Here is a 23,105-nt window from a genome sequence, read left to right as displayed (position 1 = left end):
ATCATAAATCGCCTTTAAATCCCTGAGTCGTTTGTTAGAAGACGCCTACGTGATATGAAATTATTTTTTCATACTTTTCTCCTAGAGTAAAGCAAAAAACTAATTTCTAAAAAAACTAGTTTTACTTTGAAGCAATAAACAAAATAGTTTTTACACATTTTTTTATTAACTCCGAATATACAGACATCAAGTACAAAGATAACGTAACAGAATACAGAAATTAATTAATTGGGCATTTAATTAAAGTTAGCTTCTGTTGCAAATTAGTACCTACGAGTAAATTCAACAGCCTCTGTGTTAATTAGAGAAATCATTGTAGGTCAATGACAAACAACATGCAAAAACTTATTAAAGTCATTCAAACTTGACTAAGATCAATCGTCACAAAAAGAGTGATGATCTAATTCATTTCTGAACTGTACTTTGTGAAAAGTTAACAAACTTACAGGCTTTAGACCTCTTTAGACGAACAAAATGAAAAAAGTAATTACGTTGCCCTTATCGCATTGTTAATATTAAAATTGATGGAGAAAGTTTAGACGGCTGAGTAGTTAGCAATATTATTACGTTCCATTACACGATGTGAAATTAATTGGTTGATTGTATTTAAATCACCACATTGATGTAATTTGTCTCTTTCATTACAAATATATTATGTATAAGATAATTAAGTGGTTTCACTTTCAATCACTGTGATACTTGTCGTGATTTTAATAGAATTTACAGACGGTAATCCCATTTATTCTGACAATGAATGATAATGTAGGTGCGTGAATAGGAACGACAGTGCATCAAGGCGTTCGCGCCCACACACGTGCACTTGCGAAGCCCTATCACACTAACCCTATTTACTAGACCACATATTACTAGACACGACCTAAATTTAAATTTCATTCCACTCATATACGTTTAACCTTAAAATCAAATGAAAAATCACTGTGCAGACCTAACTTTTATCTCTACAGAGCCATTTTAAAAGTCGGTATAAGTATTTATTTCATGTTTATTATTCTTCAAGAAATATGTGATGTACACAATATATAGAACTAAATGAACGATATTGAGTAATATAATGTCAAGTAGGTTTATACCAATTAACGCAATATCGCAACATGTTTAAAGCGAAAAAGAATAGCGTTGTTTCAAAATGTAAAGATAGAAACGTATTTAGACAATGATAACAGAAAAAAAGTGTTATATAATGAGTGTGTAATATTAGCAAAGATGTTTAGAATGACGAAGGTGTAGTAACGTGACAAAACAGTTTGTGTCGAACTTGAACAGACATGACACATGTATAGAGAAAAAGAAACGGAAAGTAAAGAGCACAAGTGCTAAGTAATAAAGCTACAATCGGGTATTTCGCCACCGTGTCCAGTGCTATCCGGGAATAGAAAGCGCCTCTAGTGGCCAAACAAGCCCTGCAGGCCGTCACGGATGTTTACGCTAGGGATAGAAATCAACGACTGGTTACAAACAAGTAACTATTAACATTAATGACGTTCAGGACTATGTCTCTCATCAGGCGAGAACCCCAGGAAGAAGCAATTAGAAACACAACTATCTAATGCATCATTACAACTACGGCACGTGATAATGTTACTGACTGGCTTCGAAATTAACATGAACACGGGGAACAAAAACAGGTTGGCATTGGTTTAGAACTTTGCAGTCGCTCGTGTACAAGTTGCTCCCTAAATATTCGTTTACGTTTTATTCGAGAGTACAGGTTTAAACATGGATCCGAAACAGCGTGATGGCAAATATTTCCGTTGGAGATTTTTTCTTGCATCGAGCCAAACCTGTCTGTTATGCCCGTTTAAATTGTATTTGCGATGACTTATCGATCTGGCATAATATATTCTCCACCTACTTTTGTAGTAGGTGCTCTTATATGGAAAGCTGAAGATTATGGTAATTATGACATTAAAAAACGGTTTTTGTGTTAAATATTTTAAATAAACTACAATTTGCTATATGTGTTCATATTGAGATCTCTTTTGTTCTTTCGATCTTAAGTAAGAGAATAGTATTGACTATATTTGTAACCTTATAAATTAATCAATTTTTTATGATAACTGAGCTTCTGTAATCGCATGTTTGTTAGTTGAAATTTTCATACGCTCTATGAGATCTTATGATTCATCTTGATACAAATAATAAAAACATAGTTAATGAATTAAAAAGTATTTTAAGTTAACGGAACATTCGGTACTTAGAATATTGAGGCTACAGAGTCATCACCCGCTCGTATAACACAAAATAACACACTTAGAGATCTATTTACCGTGATTGACAAGTCATCACAGAAACCGGTGGATGTCGGTGGAGCACTAGGATCATCAAGGGCTACTTTCCATGTAGGTAGACGGAACAGTCACTCACACACGTCCACGGCTTCCACCTCACCGCAGGCGTTGCACGCGATCCAAAAGAAAAAATAACACGGTTCTTTCACAGTCAACGTCGAACTAACAACTCAAGGTTTGACAGTTCGGGCAGAGATCTCACACCACACAATAAACCAGTCAATATCGAAAAGGATCACTGTAAAGTCACCAGCTATTTTCGACGGAGGAGAAGTTTGTTGACAGATAGCGTGTGCAGACAAACGAGACGTTCTCGCCGCGCTCGCGCATACTCCGGTGTGAAGTCGGCCGCAGTCAACAGCACGGCCGGAGCACGCTCGGGCCGCTTCGGCCGTCCTCGGCGGAACTCGGATGGAATGCGCGGCACGCGGGCCCAGAGGCTACGGCTTCGGCTTGTCCGTTGAGATCTACGCAACGCCCGCCTCGCTTCGCATATACAAAATATAATTAAATTGCAACAGCCGATCGCCATCACAGCGCTATAATGTACACTTGCCTAAGATCAAGTTCTGTCCAAAGTCGGCATTAAGTCAACGGGAAAGTACAGTTAGGTGCAGGCGCGGGAATGCGTGAGCGAGGTCACAGAACTAGTTGTAAATGACAAGCCTTCCGAGGAATACTATTCTGCTCGAATTGTAACCCACTTAACAGCAAACAATCTTTAAAAAAATAATCAGTTATGAGTCCGTGTGATCGACTGCTTGAAGTGGAGGCGTCTGTGTTACAAAACAGGTAACATTAGAGTCATAGAAAATTTTAAAGTATTTTTTTTTAAAAGTGATGATTACGTATGTGAACCACATATTATTGATCAAACAATGAGACAGTTCAATTGTTAAATCACTCCTGAACAGTTATGCTACCTGCTGAATGCGGATCCGCAAGTTTCGCGGGTCATTGACGCATCAACCGCCCACGCAACAATTCTGAACAAATAGGCCCTGTGCAGTCCAAAATTCACTAAAATTTATTCATTTCCAACAATAAGATAAAGGCATTAGCAGAACATAAACAAACAGTGAGATTACGACCTGACTTTTGGACAAATACAATCCAAAAATGTTTGCGGACACGTGTGCCGGTCCGGCCGTCCTTCATTTTTGTGTGTACTCAAAGTGTTTGTTATACTTTAAAGGTTCCGCTGTGTGCATAAAACATGTGTGGCTGTTTAAAGGAACATTTTTTCACCAAATTTTTTTTTGCTATTCATAAATCTGGCACCAAAAGCACGTGTGAGTTCAATATTATTTATGTAGAGATAAAACACTCAGCGACGTAGAGCTTTAATTTATTAATGTTTTATAAGTTTATTTTGATTATAATATTATAACTATAATAAATAAGGTAAAATATAATTAAACACAAAAGTTATTAGCGCATAAGTCACGTAACACTCAATGACAAATTAATGAAATTTTACCTTTTACAGCGCATTTAGCTTGATGGTTTTCTTTTTATTTGAGTCATTTTTATCATATGATTTAAGTTCTTTAATATCTCAAAATAAGGCATAAGACAACTGAGACGTGGTTTAGCGTGAATCAGATCTGAATTGTGAGTCAGATATGAGTCACCACGGCGCAAAGAAAGCCTCGCCGAGGTTGATAGCGGTGGCGCGTTCGCTCCAAACACCCCAGGAATCCTATTGTGCACGCCGCACAATTTATTACCTTATCTAGTACATTGATACTACTGACTATTGCATAATCAAATGCATGCTAAAGTTTGTTCATAATTTTGGAATGCGAATTAAATTATTAAACATGAAGTATTAATCAAGAGTTTTCGATCGTAAGGTTGTACAAATCGTTGTCTGCAATTGGCTTGCGTTGCGCAAACGCATCACCGCGTACGTAACATGAGAACAGGTGGTAAGATAGCAGGTATTTGCGAAAACTCGCGTGTGTCGGCACAAAAAGCAAGTCGCGGCAACGTCGTCTCAAACGCCGTCAGTGAAATCGCGCGTGTAGAAAGCAGAACTGGGAGGGGCGATCGGCGATGCCTCACATTTACTATCGCCGATACAGTAGCAATTGTATCTCGTATAAAACAAACAATTGATTTGAACGTAGTTTTTAAGACTCATCTCAAATCTTAAACCAAACTGCTTGTTTAAACAACTCCACAACTAATTTATCACGTACGTCACATATTTTGGCGTCTATAAAAACTTCATATTTTAGTTTTGAACAAACACATGGCATCGAATGATAATATTATGTTATCCGCTGAGCCGTATGGAAGACGTGACTTGACATGCGAACACCCGAACACCCACGTACCCATCAGTGGGACTTTGATGAAAGCAGACACAAATCTGTTGCCGTCCTCGATGAAACATTCATCAATCAACGAAATGTACTGTGATACCGTTAGACGTTTCGCCATTATTAAGGAGGATAGGATGAACTGGCTCCATTAACAAATTAAGCATTCACTGGATCAATTATGTAATAAAACATCAAGACGTTTCAAGTTAATATTCGTTTTACCGTTACTGTTTACCTCGGCCATTTAGAAGGTCTCTTTGTGCTCAAGATTACAAAGTACTAAACAAGTGAGATCTAAACATGCTTTCTTTAAAAGGTATGGTCGTTACGACTCATGGATTTTTATCGAACACTCATAAATTTTCTAACAATTATTGTTTAATGATGATACGTCGTAAGTAAATTAACCATTACGTTTGTTTATATTAGGAGAAATCTATTCGGATCCTGACACGACAAGGGACAAGGTAAGCCAGAACAAGAAAAATAAATGTTGTGTTTCGTTCAGAATAGTATGTTGTTTTTGAATTATGACAATTATTTATGCGAGCATAATCATAAGAGACTTAAATTACTTTTTTTAAAATATTGGCTCTATTTTATTACTAACTAGCTTCCGCTCGCAGCTTCGCCCGCGTGAATTTCGGACTTCAAAAATGGAGGAGGTGCTCAATTTGTCGGGATGTTTTTTAATGTATGGTGGTATGCAGGTGGTCCGATTGTCCGGTCAGGGTCTGATGATGGGATCCTGGTGAAAACGAAGGAAGCTTATAGCATGATTCAGTATTCACGCGTGATGGCTTATTATTAGCGTACCTATTTCATGTATAACTTTGGTGTTTCAAGTTTGTGTTTTGGTGTTAATATTTAATAATGTTAACTATTTAAATTAGGGATGACTGAGAGTGTTATAAACGTAAGAGTAGACAAATATAATGAGAAAGCTTCGAACTGCTAAGCTATCGGGAGTTACACGTGTTATTCTGAGTCAACCATAAAAGATAGACATATGCTGTCGTGGGATATTTTTTACATAATTTTAAGGAGAACAATTCCGTCATACATGATTTCTGCGTAGCTTTAACCATTAAGGGTGCACACGCGACGGAAGCTTAAAAAATGGAGTAACTTCTCCCGTTTTCCCAACATTTCCCTTCACTGCTCTGCTCGTATTAATTGTAGCGTGATGAAAAGTATACTATAACCAGCACAGGAGTATGACAAATAATTGTACCAAGTTTCGTTAAAATCCGTCGAGTAGTTTTTGTTTCTATAACGGTTATACAGACAGACAGACAGACAAAAATTTTACTAATTGCATTTTTGGCATCAGTATGATCCCTAATCACCCCCTGATAGTTATTTTGGAAATATATTTCATGTACAGAATTGACCTCTCTACAGATTTATTATAAGTATATAGAGTATAGATAAAGAACAACTTAATGTCGATTATGAAATTAAGATTTCAAAACAATAAGGATACGTTTTTAAAAATATCTTTTTGAGGAACAATCTAGCCGTTCTCTAAAATTGATCATGACTTTGCATAAATATGAAGCAAAATAGCTCATACTATGTAAACAAAGTACATTGGCGAGCCAACAAAATCAATAATATGAAGAGCCAGTAGTGGCGCCAAAATATATACAAATTTCGTTTATTTATAGATATACCTAAAATATTCGGATTGACTCTATAAATATATGCAAAGTAAGTACCTACATTCTGGGTAAAAATACACTTCGTTTCTATAAGGACTTGAAATTAATAAACTTAAATCTAAATACTAACCTCAACTTTAATATATTTCACAGCTAATGACATATTGTCTTTGCTCAACTAAGGTCCAGGAAAAACAATATAGTGACATCTATCCAAATCAGAGAGACCTACCACCATCAAAACTTACAATGTTGAATACAAAACAATAATAGCAGTAATCCTTTAAGCAGATTCAAATTAATCGGCTTGCCGTGATTAAACAGCAAGTGGACAGATAAAAACACTCTTACTTATCATATTATTGAGATTATCCTCGTTTCATTCACTTCAATGATTAAATATCATTTGTATTATCGAAGCACTTAACATTTAAAAAAACGAGCTTCCCACTTGATGAAATTTGACTAGGTGTGCTCTTTACGAATAGCTTAGTGTCGAAACGAGTCTTGAGAAATACCGATCATTTAAGAAGATTAACATATTTTTAGGCTGGGCACGTCACATCGCAAATCCAAACGAGAACCCGACCTGACATTGGGCAACACATATTATATATTTTAAATAAAATACGAATAAAAAATCAATTCTCATATCTGATGATCCACTCTAACTAGACGGATGCAATTATAACCGGTTTAACAGATTTTGGGCCATTTTAGTGATTACGAAAAAACTTGGCAAAGATATTAAAATTTGGAGTAATGTTGTTTGATTTTGGGAATTACGGATGAGTAATGTAACAAAGATTTAAAATCATAAATTATAAAGGTAAGCACAACAAAAGTAATTAATTTGCTGTCAAAATCAACATAGTTATACAACATATCCCCCTCGAAATCAGGACGTCCACTACGCGGCTAGCGTTCAAAATGAGAGTCCGGCAATTACTTTTGAATAAAGCGGAAGTGTCACCACCACCTTAGTTCTTTATATATTACACACACATATATATATATTTGTCATTTGAACTTTTAAATTTTCAACCCTTCTTTCATGCACCTACCATGATTATCTCGGCACCACTCTAAGGTTGGCTGGTAGAGAATGCCCATGGCATTAAGTCCGCCTGTATGCATTTGTATATGAAGTGCTAATAAATGAATGAATGAATAAATAAATAGTTACAGAGAATATTTAAAAGATGTCAAGCTTTAACAAAACTTTAACTATTCTAAGAATGTCCGTTCCGGATGTGACTTCAGTTATCCAACAGACTATAAATAAAAAATGCAACAACTATCTACATATAAGATAGTTATGCCTGACGTAAATATCAATTTGAATAATTTAGAAGTAGGTATCGACAAAGACTCCATGAATGACGATACAATATTAAATTCAAAGCTGATTCAACTGATGGTTCCTTATATCATCAAATGCGTTAAACCTCAACCTAGCCTACGCAACATTGAAACCCGCATGCTCAGATAATCTGGAAATAGCGACCTGAGTAAGTTAAATTGTAAGCAGGGAATTTATGCTACTTAATCTGTGTCGGAGTTCTTATCCTAATGTCGGCAAGCTAGTTCGCAGGCTCTGTAATCAAGGCGATCTAAAAAGGTGTTTGTCGCGTATACTATTATCTTGGTGTGTATAGACAAAATGGAATGTTGCGGCATCTAAGTATCAAGATTGCAGGGCTCTTATATCCTTTAGCATTCCGTTCACGACGCAACGTGCTGTTCACACTTGCGGGTATAAATATTCTATTTGTAGCGTCAATTTGGAGATTAGTTAAGCTGCCAGTATTATTCCATTTATACACTGGTAACGTTTCATCTAGATTATAGAGTGCATGATATTATTTCTATACAATACTGTGACGCGGAAATTTTATAAGGTAGCGTGACCGAAGAAAGTCCATGTTTTTGGTATTTTTTTTGTGTTGTATTGCAAAAACATATCACGACTTTCCTTTAGTTCTTTTATTATAAATTTTATAATATGTAAGTAGTGATATGTTGCAATTTAATAAAAGGTTTATATTTTCCATGAAATTAATTAATTAAGATTTCAAATTAGGTAGACCTTCAAGGGTTCCGCTACCTTATTATAAATATGTAAATCGTGTACCGTATAAACGTATATAAGACTTTGTTTTAGGTAGTAATGTCTGGAACTTATTAACGGCTACTACAAATTCTGGCATTAATATGATAGCCTCAGTATTGCTAAATGAAATAGGCTATGCAAATAAGTCTAACCAAAAGCAAGGGCAAATGTCCATCTTGGGCCATAAGGAAAAGACTAAGACTAACAGTAAAGTACCCTCACACAGACCTTCATGTATCCTATTTCATAATTATACTAATAACGTATGCATCAGCAATAACTAGTCCTTAATTTCAATATGCATGCATTGGCCAGCACTAAAGCACGTAATTTATTATTAAATACTCCAGGCGGCCATAAAATAAGCAATCTGTAAATTGTATTAATATGTAGTGTTTATTAAACGTCCATCGAGTAAGGAAACTAAGAGAATAAGCAGCAGTTATTAATTTTACTAGTTACAAGTACAAGTTCCACATTTGCATCATTTGTGACTACAATATCGTATTCAATGGGATTATGTTTGTTCCCGGTGCGATGGTCAAGTGTGGCAATTTGTATACACCTGAGCGTGGGCGTCAGGCGAAACATAAAGATTGAATTGAGTATATTTATTGAAAAGTATGTAACTTGAAATTCAACTTCGAGAAATTCGAAATCTCTATATCCAGTAGGAAGTAATTGTAATAGCGAAATTTTATAATCGAAATAATGAATAACACATAAATAAGGCATTCATTTCCCACCCTGTCTGTCTCTCTAAATGGAGGAAACTGAAAAGATACTAAACGAATTTTGATGACGTTTGGTTCAGAGATTGTTTGAGCCCCTGGGAAAGAAGGCTACTTTTTATCCCAAAAAATATAAAGATGGACATTGAAATTAAACTATTTTACGAGTTTTATCGCGACTTTTATATTTTAATTTTCTCCCGACGTTTCGAAGACTTTGCAGCCTTCATGGTCACAGGAGGAAAACAAATAAATCCGAAAAATAGTTTAATTTTAATGTCTAACATTCGCGTAAACATAAGCAATCATTATATAGATGAACTTTAATTCCAGAAGAACTCTTCTACTCAGACGAAAGCAAAAGCTAGTTACTATATAAATCTGACGAAGATCGTTTTTGTTTAAACGTACATAATATATAATATGTATTATACATAATAAATTCAATAGTCAAATTTCGACCACAAGTTATTTAACCGCATGTGTGTGAAGAATATTGTTTTAGTATGCTTCTATAGGTTAACAATTGTCTTTTCTCCTTAAAACTGGTTGCATCGAGCGTTATAAATAAAAGTATTCATTTAAAAGAATATAGGCGCAATTAAATTGACGGACGATTACCTATTCATATGAGATACCTAAATATAGATTTGAAAATATAAAATGCCCCAATGAGTTATTTTTAAATCATACTGTTTAGCCCTTCATTTAAAATTTTCATCCACAATAAGTCGTATTTTACGTGCATAAATTCAGCTTCGTTTTCAAATGGAATAAATATACTCTCAGTGACACTACAGTCAATGTACCAGTATTTATGCTTTAAACCTCTGATACAGGTCGCGAGACTCCGATAATGTTGATTTTCGAAATACGAGAAAAAGCTTCTCTCAAACACCTTTTTGGTATTTTATTATCCTGCATGTTATTTATATTTTTGATAATATACAAATATCGAGAATATATACATAATTCTGTTGTCATATAAATTTGCCAGGCATTAAAAATGCAATACGCGACGTGGCTTTGAAATCTAGAACTATTGGTGCAGTATCCAGGGAAATCAAGTCCATCATCAGCAGAGAGAGCTACACGTGCACTCTTCCGGCCCATTAGCATTGAATGGGCGGCGCGTGCGCATGTTGCGCGGATCATTGTCGCCCGGCCACGATTAAAGCCGACGCTTGATCTAAATCAATCTCCTGGAATAGCGCTCTTCAATGCATTGTTATAGTTTCCACTGTCGATTAAAATAACGATCACATTTGACGCGTTCATTACATTTGAACAGACAGATTTCTCTTACGTAAGGTCAAGTACAACGGACATTCCTCCTTACTTGCGTAAGCCTATGTGAACGATACAATAATTTCCACATAAGGAAGTTACGAAACATTATTATAAATATAAAATCATTCAAAGTACTTACCGGTAGCTCGAGATATTCTGCGATAGTGAACTTGGCGGCACCGCGTCTGATGTCGGCCAGCGCAGCAAAATGTTCATCTCGACGGATTTTTCGACGGAGAAGAGCCCGTGCGTAAGGGTACGCTGCTAGATATTCGCCATAAGCATCCATCAGTTCACCCATAAAAAGCTGCTTTAAAAGAATGGTGCTCTCGCTCGCGCCATCTTCGAGGGGTGGAGGTGGCAACTCTCGGCATTTAAGGGACTCGGGCAAAGTTTTCGTAGTAAACATACTGATGCCACTTGTTGATTCGCACGAAGTAAAGGCATCCGTAGAATCACTCGAACCACATTTCGAGAATTGAAACGCAGCTGATGAGGTCCCGCTTTTTTCACTACTGGCAGAACTCTGGCGTGTTGTGCTTACTTTCTCGTAATAATCTGGATATTGCGGCTCCAAATGGCCTTCGGTTGAGGGCGATGACTCGTCTGCCGCGGGACTCGTGTAATGTGCGTTCTTAATGCAGTCATACAAGTCTTCAATAGATTCGTATGGTGTTAAACTACCACATGATTCTGCTTCCACGTCCTGCAATGTTTCGTACAACTCTTCGTTTTTCCTCGGCGCAACCGGAGTAATAGCAGAATCTGAACGACTTCGTTTTACACTTCTAACCTGGTCATAGCCAAAATCGTTGGGGTTAAGAAAATCCCATTTCACGTTAGCCCATACATTATCTGTGACGTCAGCAGATATCCTGTGGTCAGCACAACATTGTCCTCCGCCTCTGATAGACACTGTTGTCACGTTATCACTTGTTTCTGTAATAGAGCTATCGGCGACTGAGTCATTGCAATCTATAGGAATATCCACAATCACTTTACGAAGGCTAGCGCTAATGGAGGACACGCTAGATACATCATCTAATTTCCGATTATCGTGTGTTTCATTATACTCCGAGTTTGTCATTACTGAACATGCATCGACGTCGTGTTGAGATAATACGCCTTCTTGGATAAGTTCAGTAAGCAAACTTTTTGGTTCATTTTCTATGAGCGATTTATCAAATGTATTTGTATCTTCTTCTTCATTGTCATCTTTAATAACTTTATTGAGTAATCCAGAATCAATATATTTTTTCATTCTTTCTGTCAGAGCCTCGCTGGCTTCGGAAACTGACTCTAAGTAATAGAATAAGAGATGGTATTCTTCTTTTGTTATGACTGCTGCCCGTAGCAATGGCTTTCCATACAGCTCTACCGCAGAAAACAAAGTTGAAGCTGTAACAATAAATAAGACCATTTAGTGTCTGATACAATTCAATAAATACGTTTGTAACTAGACAAAAATACTGTTAAATTTTGTTGGTCGAAAATATATATTTTGAAACAGTCTTACTCCTAACTTTTATTTATTCTAGTATGCTGCAATGACGTACATTAGAAGCCTATTAACGATCTGCAAAAAACACGACATACATTGCACAAAATGCGCAACTTTCCTCATACATTTCCTTACAGCCTAAGATCGAGGTAAAGAAATAAATTTCAAGATTTCGCAAAATGTACTTTTTAACATCGCCGCGTTGGCTGAATATAAATCCACATCTTTGTATTTCCAAGGCAATTTTTATTTTAAGTTTTCTCTGTATAGAGTTTCAAGTTTTCATTTATTGTTAATATTTTATAAATATTGTACCCATAAAAAAATATATAAATTCCTTTCTAACAGAAAAGAGACGCAATATACTTAAGATTTTCAAATGACAATGCACATTCTCCAATCAACGAGATAGTAGAAATATTTTTATATAATTCAACATGAGTATCACGGTGTCTTAAAACCGAATGCATAATATTATCGCCTTCTACGAAAGATTACCGGACAATGGTTGGCATGCGTAGTATTATTGCCAAACCGCTTTCTACAAACATCGCTGAGTTTGCTAGTGGAATACTGAATGAAGACGACATCATTTTGTATTGCCAACGAGGATTTCAACGGTTTGATGAGGAAAGTTGCTTATTTATACTTAGTCTTGTTTATTCGCTTTATTCTTGTCTATAATAGTTTGTAATGACTTTATACTCTTCAGTACTAATAGTTTCACGAGACAAAACTTAATTTAATCATTCCTATAAACTTTGAATGGTACAAAGATTCTTATAAATTAATTTTATTACAAGCTTTATTCATTCTGCTCTTTCTTTTAAAACAATAATAATGGTACTGTGCTGCGAAATACTAGGTGAAGATATGACACAAGTGCTAACCTAACCAAGGTTTACGAACCTTTTTTGCATTATGTAACAAAACCAACTACGAGTACCCTTTCAAGAATTTTCACACGGTTTGTAGACCAGTCAAAGAATTATTACAAATTATTAAAATAATTCGACAGCGTCGGTGGCGTAGTTTTATTACGATAAGAATGTAGTGCTGAGGTATCAGGTTCGAACCCCGGGTCGGGCAAAGTGATATTGGGTTTTTCTACTCAGAATTAGCTCGAAGTCTTAAATTTGTACCCGTTGTGGCGATATAGCTCGTCCGCTATCACATCATGGGAGAGAATAAACACGCGGAAAGTAGATGCTCCAGTTGCGCCTCTGTCTACATCATCGGGGATAAAAAGCGTGAGTATGTATGTACTGCAATATTTGTACTTACCATACATCTTCTCCCACGCAATAAAGGTTTCCAGATCCCGGCCGTCCCATTGTGGTGGTTGGTACTCCACTACCAAGACTTCACCCTCTAAAACAGCGGCTGAGGATCTTGGCTCGACTGGCGCTTTGGAGCCTCCGAGGAACAGTAGAGCTGCTGGTGGCGCTGACGGTGAGTCAGATTCTGGTGGAGGCAGTGGCCCACCAAGTGGAACAGATAAGGGGGCGGATAGTGGGCCTGTTGGGATGCCCGCTACAACAGCACCGGCTTCTTGTAAAGGCTCGCAAACGACTTCGGCTACTGTGTTGTGTCCCCATACCATCACCTATAACAATGAAGAAATCATTTAAAGAACTAAATAGAGATGGTTACAATACAGTTTTGTTTTCTTGTCAATGGTGTATCTATTTTTTTATATTAAATTTCACAGATATTCCAATAGTTTAAGAAGTAATATCCATTTCTACAGGTCCGTCGGGAAATCTTTGCGGGAGGCCTATGTTCAGCAGTGGAATTTATGCGGCTGATGATGATGATGATGATCCATTTCTATATAACATTAATCATAGTAAATCTCTATGATTTTACATTATACGAATTACAATACAATGTAAAACGAAGAATGTTTCGTGAATCTAGTCGAAAGTCGCAATCAATTTTAGTATTTCGCGTTCCATAATTCAAGTGATTTAATATAGGATTGCTCAATATGATTAATGCAGCTGCACGAAAGGTTACCACAAACTGCAATTATTAGGTTTGTACTTTAAATTATCAGAAATAGCATATGTATGACCAATATATTTCTAAGAAAAAAATACCCGTTTTTTCGTATTAAATATATGCAACTAAAGTTATTAAACCACTATGGAATGTTCGAAGTAATTTAATATTTTATTAACAATCATAATAAGTTTTCTTTATATAGGAACGTGTAATGCAAGTTTGTTAAGAATGTGAACCAATAATTACAAGGGTTCCAGGGGCGAATGAGTGACAGCTTCCTGCTGCTTCACACCATTTCAGAAAGAAATATTTTGCTTGTTTCGTACTTTTCAGTTGGTTCATTCATGGCCGAATTTTATTTTTTTATAAAAAATTGTATGTCGTAATTAAAACTGTACACAAATATACATTTTATAGCAACTAGTAAATCATTTATAAAATGCTAACCAGTAAAGCGTAATAAATATTGCTATTTCATATTATAACTTTTAAGATACAATATTATCATATTTTAGTGCTAATATAAAAAATCGACGCTATAATATATTCTAGCTAAAGCGCTAAAACAAATTCCAAGGAAACTTCTTTTGTTTCAATCAAATCCTGAATTTAAGTTATTCACAGTAATCGAGTATTTTCTAAACATACACACATTCCAGTGTAGTTCATAATATCCCTTCCTGCCGTAGTCATGTAATGAATTTTGAACGGATTATTTTAAATTTTGAACAAACTATTATTCTCGAACGCCGTACTTAAAATAAAGAGAAATCAAATATTTATCTAACCAAAACACATGTTATAAATATTTAAATATTATGTAATTGATTACCATAGTATATATCAAGGTTAAATCGATCAGAAGGTAAAGTATAAAATATTACGTCAATGTCGTCGTATAACGGAAATGCCAGAATATTTCCCCGAAATAAGTTACAGTAACATCGTAAAGAAGAGTAGGCACGGATTTCAACCTCTATGACTAACCTACTTTTTAACGAGTTTTTATTCCCCGTTCTTTACTCTTTGGTGTACAGAGTAAATAAAGTAACAGTAAAATCAGCCGTAGCAATTGAAATATTTCAACCTGCTTTATTATTCAGATGTAACATAAAACACTTTAATATGCACATTAAAATATTAATCACCACAGTTATTTCAGAAACGAAGTTGTAGTTCCCGCTTGTGCATTTTAGATTTAAACGTTGAAAAAATGCGGGTATGATAAATGCCAGAAAATATCGAACGGTGAGCGAATCCTTTTAATATGTTGGTATATTAACATTATGCAGAAGTCGGAGGCCTTGACTGCTTGGGTTCATGGCGTTTTTTACCAGGCCCTCGTGTGACGTCACGGCGAAGTTATGCGCACGCGCTCGGTCCCCGCTCACCGAGCCCCGCCACGCCCAAAGCCTCCAGGATAATGCATCTGATACATCTTCAACGAGAAAAAATAAAACAAGATGCAGCGGACAAGGGGCAGTCGATTTACACAGACAACGCTTTTTGTTTTTACAAAACCAGAAAGATGGATGTCAGTTGATTTTCCATGAGGGATATATTTTTGCAGTTGACGAATTGATGTACATATTTTAAAAAAATGTAATAATAGGTTATAGAGTCTACAGAAATACTTATTCTTGATTATACTTAATTGAAGGCGTAAAGAAAATATAATATTATTATGTACATTTTATGAGACCAGTATCAAACTCCTCGAAAAATATATACCACCCGATTAAAATTGTCAATTGTAATTAGAAAACATACAATAACAATATTATGCAGTTAATAAAGTTTAATTTTTCACTTACTATTTATCTTGATTTAAGATTCTTACAAAGCGTTTAACGCCCTCTATGTTGTGAGGGAAACATTAATGAGCGCCATCTTGTGACGATAACTTCCAACTCTAAAAAGTAATGCAAGCGCGTTTCACTCTCAACGCTGTGGCATTTATTTATAACCTTTAGTATAGATGGCGTGTTAGTAAATAAACATATTTTGGTAATCTCTACCATCTCTACAAAATAAATATTATTATAAAAAAAAATCTCATATAACTAAATAGTAAATCTGAATAGTATGTATTAAATATAAAATATGTAAGTACTTTAACTAAAGTAAAAATAGCCTCTCATCATGATGTAAAGTAAGGGTTATTTGAAATTTTATGATAAATAATTTATAATAATAAATTACTATGTTACAATACATTGGAATTTAATGGATAAGGATTCCAATATAAGTTATGTGAATATCTTATGTTACATGTTCATTTATTAATACGGTCCGTGTATGTTATTAAAACTAGGCTAAAATGCAAACGGAAAGTTTTGCAGTCCAGTGAGTATGTTTTCCTAGAATGAATATTAAAGAAAGCAAAGGTAAAGATTTAGGGTTAGTGGCTAACTTAGGCTTAGGTATAGCAAATTTGTATTAGCAAAATTTGTGTTATGTTTTCATATATATTTGTAATATTATGTGAACTTAGTCACCTGATTAAGAAGATTCTATATATTCTAGATGATACAGTATCATCACGACGTAGACAAACAATAGGTAGACAGCAATCAGCAATCAAATAAATGATATTATAGTAAATAGGAAACGGTTTTATCAACACATTGTAGAGAGGGTTATCTATGATTGCTTTTAGCAATACAACTAACTAAATGATATCATACTTATAAAATGAACTAAAAGCATACATTATTGCAGTAAGTAAGAAGTAATGACGTTCGTTTTCGTTAACCTCGATAAAGCTATGGAACACGGCCAAACCAGAGAAATTCCTTCGCAAATTGTAACTACGTGCTTGTAGACCTGTCCGGATCCCATTTGCTCCACTTAATAATATAGTACTTTGCGATTGTGTACTTAATTTATGGAAGCGAGAAATGGGTAGGCCTCTTTTATTTTTTATAAATGTACAATTTGGCTTAGTACACCGATTCGATCGGATAAGTTGGAATAAAAAGAAGAAGTCTCCTAACAGTAGTACGACTACTGCACCTACATTCAAAAGCCCTTAGCAACCCGCAATTTTATTTTACATAAATACAATAGGTATTGTTTGTTATAATCTCTACATATTTATAAAAAAGTCTTTAAATGCCGTTAACATTTTTGCAATATTGTAAATCACGCTTAGTATCTCGTTACTGGGGTTATTGACCGAAATTCAATATTCGTTTACAAAGACCAGGTGCTGGAACATTTTTAAATTCTCAGGAGACCGCAATAACGTGCGTTCACGCAATACCGCGGAACACATGTTTCATCCATATAATTAAAACATAATCAGTGATTGTGGTTTTACTCCATTATAATATATTGGAAATACTTATACTAGAATGGTCACTTCAATATTCGCATCTCTGCCCTACGGATATAAAACTGCTTATTATATAAGACGAATTAATAACTAATTCTCCGAAATGCAATGCGACATACCTCCAAGTAACGGACGTTTCATTCAAATTAATTTCATAATTTCCATGTAACTAAGCAAAAACTTTGCAGATTCATTCCATATATAAATAGTAGTACAATCTCACGAAATATCGTAAAGTAAGAACTAACAGCTTTCTGTTGCATTTGTTTACCGAACTATACTAAAAAAATATATTTTACGAACTAAGAGATGACCTCAAAAACTTGTCTGTATTTTAACAATAATTTTGTAAGTTATCGTGGTACGATGAAAATGCTGTCTCCCAAACGTATCGTCAGGTCGCCGACTGACACACTTTCGACGTTTGCCGATGTTATAATTACATTTATCAATATGCGATACGCACATGGCTCGTGTTTAGTCCGCCTTATCTTCATAAACGATTGATAATTTATTCATTTTCACTTTCATTCCTAATAATAATACTTTCTTTTTTAGAAAATTATAATTTTCACCTTACTGTCAATGCATATTACTGACCTTAATTTGTAAGAAGATAATACTCGGACGTCGTGCATTTAGAGAAATATGACACACCATTAGCACTTTACTATTTATGTTTTAAAATATGGCTCATATTTTACGCAATTGAAAGTATCAAAGAATACAGAGGCGTAATTGAAATTATACTAATATTGTTGCAATTTTTTAAAACATACTTAAAACACACATAATAAGCCATAAAAAATCATATCAAGTCATAAGTTTGGAATGCATCGCTTCCTTCAGCTTTGTGAAGAAAACATACGCAACATGAATAATAAACAACAAAATTCAATAATACGTAATTTAATATTGATGCATTATTTATTAGTGTTTTTGTATTTATATATGAACGTCTTGTCATAAGTATTTTATTATTAAAATTAATGAATTAATAAATTGAGAAATAAATATTTCATTAAATCTCAAAATCTATATAGTATACATAATCGTATTTGTCAATAAAATAAAGCATTTATGCGTAGGAATATTAACACTTACCTTATGGGTTAAAAAGCTAATCAATTTTAGAACGACGTCATTGAAAAAAAGAAACATAATTTCGATAATCAACATCTTATAGTGATATACGAATATGAATTTTATACTTATGCTTATTTTTATAGAATAAAAAATATATTTACGTAGAGCCAAATAAAAGTGCTTACCTAGATAAAAAATACACAAGAAAATAAAAGATTATCGCCTTATCTAATAGATAGGATTCGTAAACATTATGTACAATACAAATATAGAGTTTAGAAATTGTGTTTCGTTTGTTTTGTTTCGGCGACTGATTCTTCAAGGGTCGTTAGTTGTTGACGATTGGAAAATCGCTTCCGACCTTTGTCGACTTCAGTTCACTTTCTATAGTTTCTAAATGTGCCAAATGTTTGGCAACGGATGTGTTTCGCTCCCAATCATTTGCTACTTACTCTTTTATTTACTTAAATTCAAATTACAATAAGAGCGTAAATTACTCTTACAAGCTATTTTAAAATCCTGTAAACACAGCTAAAAATTCCTACATTAATCTATATCTCGGGAGCTTATTTGGGACTTGAATAAACATGCTTGCCAAGCAAAAAAAAATCGCGTTGTTATCAATGATTTAGGGTGTGTTGCGCGTGCGTTAGCTATGCGTAAAAATACGCTCTCAAACAATTTTCAAAGGGACATTAAAAAGCATTTCAAAGGGACATTACGATACGTCTATACGTGGCTATACGTGGTGGCGTACTATGGCTCTATAGCCATTAATTGGGTAACTTGGATAAGGTCAACTGGAATAAAACGTCAAATAACAATAGTTGCTATTCAAATAGTTTTCAGTTATAAATCGCCACAGCTCAAAAACACATGCACGTATAAGTAATATTGTAAACTAAAATTACAATATTAAAACAAAATAGTTAAATAGTTTTATCTCAAAACTAAAATTGTTTGAATGAATCAGTGAACGATAGTATCGTTTTACCATGCAAATATTTCGGAAGGATTGTTCATACTTATAAAGTGCGAATGTAATTTTACCTATACCTACTAATATAAGTGAAAAGTTTGTTTGTTTGTACGCGCTAATGCCAAGAACTACTACACCGATTTTGAAATTTCTTTCTCTAATAGGAAGTTACATTACTAATAAGTAGTGTGGGAGACTTGTTATCCCGTAAAAATATTTATTCCATTAAAACCTTTTACGCGGGTGGATCTGCAGGCAAAAGCTAATAATTTATATAGACAAACAGAAGTCTGTCAGCTGCTGAATCATTCGGACGGAACGTTCTTTCTGCATGATTGATCTATCGGTATTATTGTAAAGTATTCTAAACATGGTTAGAATACGTAATAATATCTCATGCATTTTTTTAGTAATCAAGTATGTGTGGACTGTGAGAATATAAAAGGCACTGCCTAAATTATTTCGTTCTGTACTACATAGATATGTGTACGCATTTCATTATGATTTTAACACGTTGCAAAATATAATTCGAGTACATATAATTTGTGTATTTAGCAATACATGTGCCAATTATATATATTTTTTTATTTTTACCATGGCGAAAGTTATATAGTAAGTAAAGGCATTTAATGATAACTGTGGATAAAAATCAAAAAATTGAACAATTATGCAAAAAACATCATATTTCCAATATAAATGTATACTTTTGTTTCATACAAAAAGTGAGTTTCATAGTAGTGTAGTGTTTCCGCTTGGTTTTTAGAAAATAAGTTTATTCTACAACTGTCAGTACCGTAATGGTATATAATGTTTCGGGGCACGTTAAGTTTAAAATTGGCGCGATTCTAAAATCACCCAGTAAGTTATGCCCAACCTTCGTCCCGCCGAGGTATTGCAAGTGACTGACATTACTTTAAAACAATCACTAAAACTAAAGAAATTTGTTGAACTGTATGCTAAAATTATAAAAATAAAAATATCCAGTAAATTTTAATTACTTTTTATTTACTGTTCTAGGTCAATGATTTTACGTTGCTACCCGCGGCGTCATTAAGGTGGAGTAAGATTGGCCGAGATCCTTTTTTGGTTATATACAATCTAACGTTAGTAGCTGTTATTTATTTATGTATCGTATTACAATAATAATATATTTGAAAGTCCACAAAAGACTAAAGCTTGATAGAACAATAAAGTACAAAGGCGCATAAATCAATCATTACAATTGATACATCTGATTCACCTATTACATATATTATTCTATTTTATTCCGTATTCCATAGCTATAAGGTTGATGTTTCTGTACAAAAATATATTTTGGTAGATGAGTGCGTGTTTCATTAACTCTTCATGAAGATTTAAATGGAATTCTTGCGATCAAATCATTATTTGATATAAATAATAATTATTTTTACGACTTGATTGACTTCGCCATATTTCGATACGAAAAATAGTTATTTATATTATATGATATATTTTGATGTATTGGGATAAAGACTCGCATTCGTTTTGCAATTCGAAATCAGGTTATCTTGATTCTTTGTGTATTGATTGAGTTGGATCGATGTCCTTTTGACTGATTAGCACACAATAAGCTTGGCGGTGGATACTGAATTGTTTCATAATATATTGCTTAGGATTAAAATAACTTGAATATTATATGTCAAATTATTTACCTTTAGATTATCAGCTAATAGGATAAGTAGATATAAATAATATATATTTATGTATACACTGTACACCGCATATACATCCTTTATTATATAAACTAGTATTATAAATTATTATACACTATACACCGTATATACATCTAAATCAAAGAAATGAATCATTAACACTATTATTACATTAGAAATCAAATTAGCCCACATTAAGTGACGCGTGAAATAATATTGAACAGACTAAATGCATTACTTAAGCCGGTTCACGCTTAACATATCGATATGTTAATTCAGTTGATAATACGCCTAGAGTAGGCTCTTGCATGTGGTTATACGGGACTACCATCTAAAACCAGTTTAAGAGTTTCTGCGAATGTTGTCTACACGACTAGTTTTTATCCACAGCTTCTTTGGCGATATTGAAAATGCATCCATGAGTCAACATGGTTTGATAAAAACATACTGGCTTCTAGGCTTACTATCAGCTTTTTGAACACGGAGCGGTTACTTTCATAAATATTGTAGGAAAATAAAGATGGAAAACGTAAAAATATATTTCTATGATTGAAAGACTACAGCTGGTTTAAGGCATCGCGCAAATGCTATTATCTTGTTATTAAACTATACCATAGGTAAAATTAATTATACTACAAAACTGATAGTTGCTTCACTAATAAAATTCAACAAATACTCGGCACTTTACTACTAAAATTCAACAAATATATGACATAGTAAACATTTAACAGTATTGGCCGGAAAAGAAGAAATTCCATAAGCCGGTAGAATTGAATGGAGTCGCCATCTCGGGTTTTGTCTGTGAATGATTCTGGATGACCGTAGGTTACACAAACTAAGACCAATATAGCTCAATGTCGCAAACTGTTAGCGAGTTAAATACAACATTCAGTTAAGGAAGTTATCGTGGGAATAACAACAATATGCCATGTTGTGTAATTGATGTATATAATGCCATAGAAACCGGTTATAACACCAAAGAGACCGTCATATTCAATTATTTATGTAAACAGCGGTGATTTTAGCTTGAAGTAAGATGCTGGACCTAACTTTTTGATTAATTCATCAGACATAGATATAATAATTAGTAAAAGATTTTCATGGTAGATACAAAATAGGCGTCACCGCGCAGAGGTGGCTGTGGACGATGATTTAGACATTTCCGTCACAGAAAGGCCGCAGCCGGCCCTAATACGCCAAAGAGGGTCACCGACAATTTTTAGCTACAATATTGGTTTAACGTAATAACGTCGCCAAGAGATGAGTAGTATATAATATATTTTTTGTCATAACGATAACATCCGTCTCGCTAGCAAATGATGAGTTGATTGTGAAACAAAAAATCGCTGGTTCTATTCTCCAATTTAACTCATGCATAAGCCGCAATCGGATTTGAAAACACAAACTTTAGTAACTATATCAGAATTTTAGCCACACACTGCACAAATGCCATGTCATTTATAAAACACACATTCACGTCTTTAATACCCGAACGGGTAGGCAGAGGCACAACTGGTGCACCAACTTTCTGCCATACGTATTCTGTGCTACGATGTAGCCAATAGGCGGCGATTCTATCGCCATATCTAGCACAAATTCCCGCTCCAGCCTAATACTGAATAGAAAAACCTAATATACACTTTGCCCGGGAGTCGAACCGGAGACCGTTATACAACTACGCCATCCGAGCAGTCTTACTTATAAAACAATAAATGTGATATTTACATGCAATTTAATATTGGCACTATTGCGATTCAGAGCATGTCAAAGTCTATTAAAAAAACGTACACCGCTCTCAAGGTCAACGAGCTGTACGAACCAAGCCTATTCGCTAAAATATAATTACTATAGACAAAAAACCTATCCGCACATTATGTCGAAATCGGTTTCTAATCTATGCCTAATAAAAAAAAAATAATAACGAATCTAGCAATCAGGCGATCTGTAAGCCTTTTAAATTATTGTCGGGTGTAACGGTTATTTAAAATAATCAAGACTGTATATGTTTTTATAGTAAAAGCAACTACTTAAAAAATATATTTACTTATCATTATATTTTTGTTATGTAAGATTTGAATTCAATTG

General features: G+C 34.4%; 1 protein-coding gene across 2 annotated transcripts in view; it reads right to left on the bottom strand.

Moving 5' to 3' along the window:
• LOC115455874 overlaps positions 1-23,105 on the bottom strand; it is a 124,538-nt gene that overhangs the window by 65,789 nt on the left and 35,644 nt on the right. The window contains exons 2-3 of one of the 2 annotated variants that reach the window (XM_030184636.2): positions 13,223-13,544; positions 10,577-11,835 (exon numbers count right to left, since the gene is read on the bottom strand). In XM_030184636.2, the coding sequence (XP_030040496.2) occupies positions 10,577-11,835; positions 13,223-13,544 (1,581 nt within the window). Of the gene's footprint in view, positions 1-2,287; positions 2,655-10,576; positions 11,836-13,222; positions 13,545-23,105 lie in introns of those variants that run through there. The other variant, XM_030184637.2, reaches the window with a different exon arrangement.

Source organism: Manduca sexta, chromosome 10 (genome assembly GCF_014839805.1).
Source record: "Manduca sexta isolate Smith_Timp_Sample1 chromosome 10, JHU_Msex_v1.0, whole genome shotgun sequence".
Taxonomy (NCBI): domain Eukaryota; kingdom Metazoa; phylum Arthropoda; class Insecta; order Lepidoptera; family Sphingidae; genus Manduca; species Manduca sexta.
The sequence above is the reverse complement of the archived record's forward strand: the minus strand, read 5'-3'. Positions and strand labels throughout refer to the sequence as shown.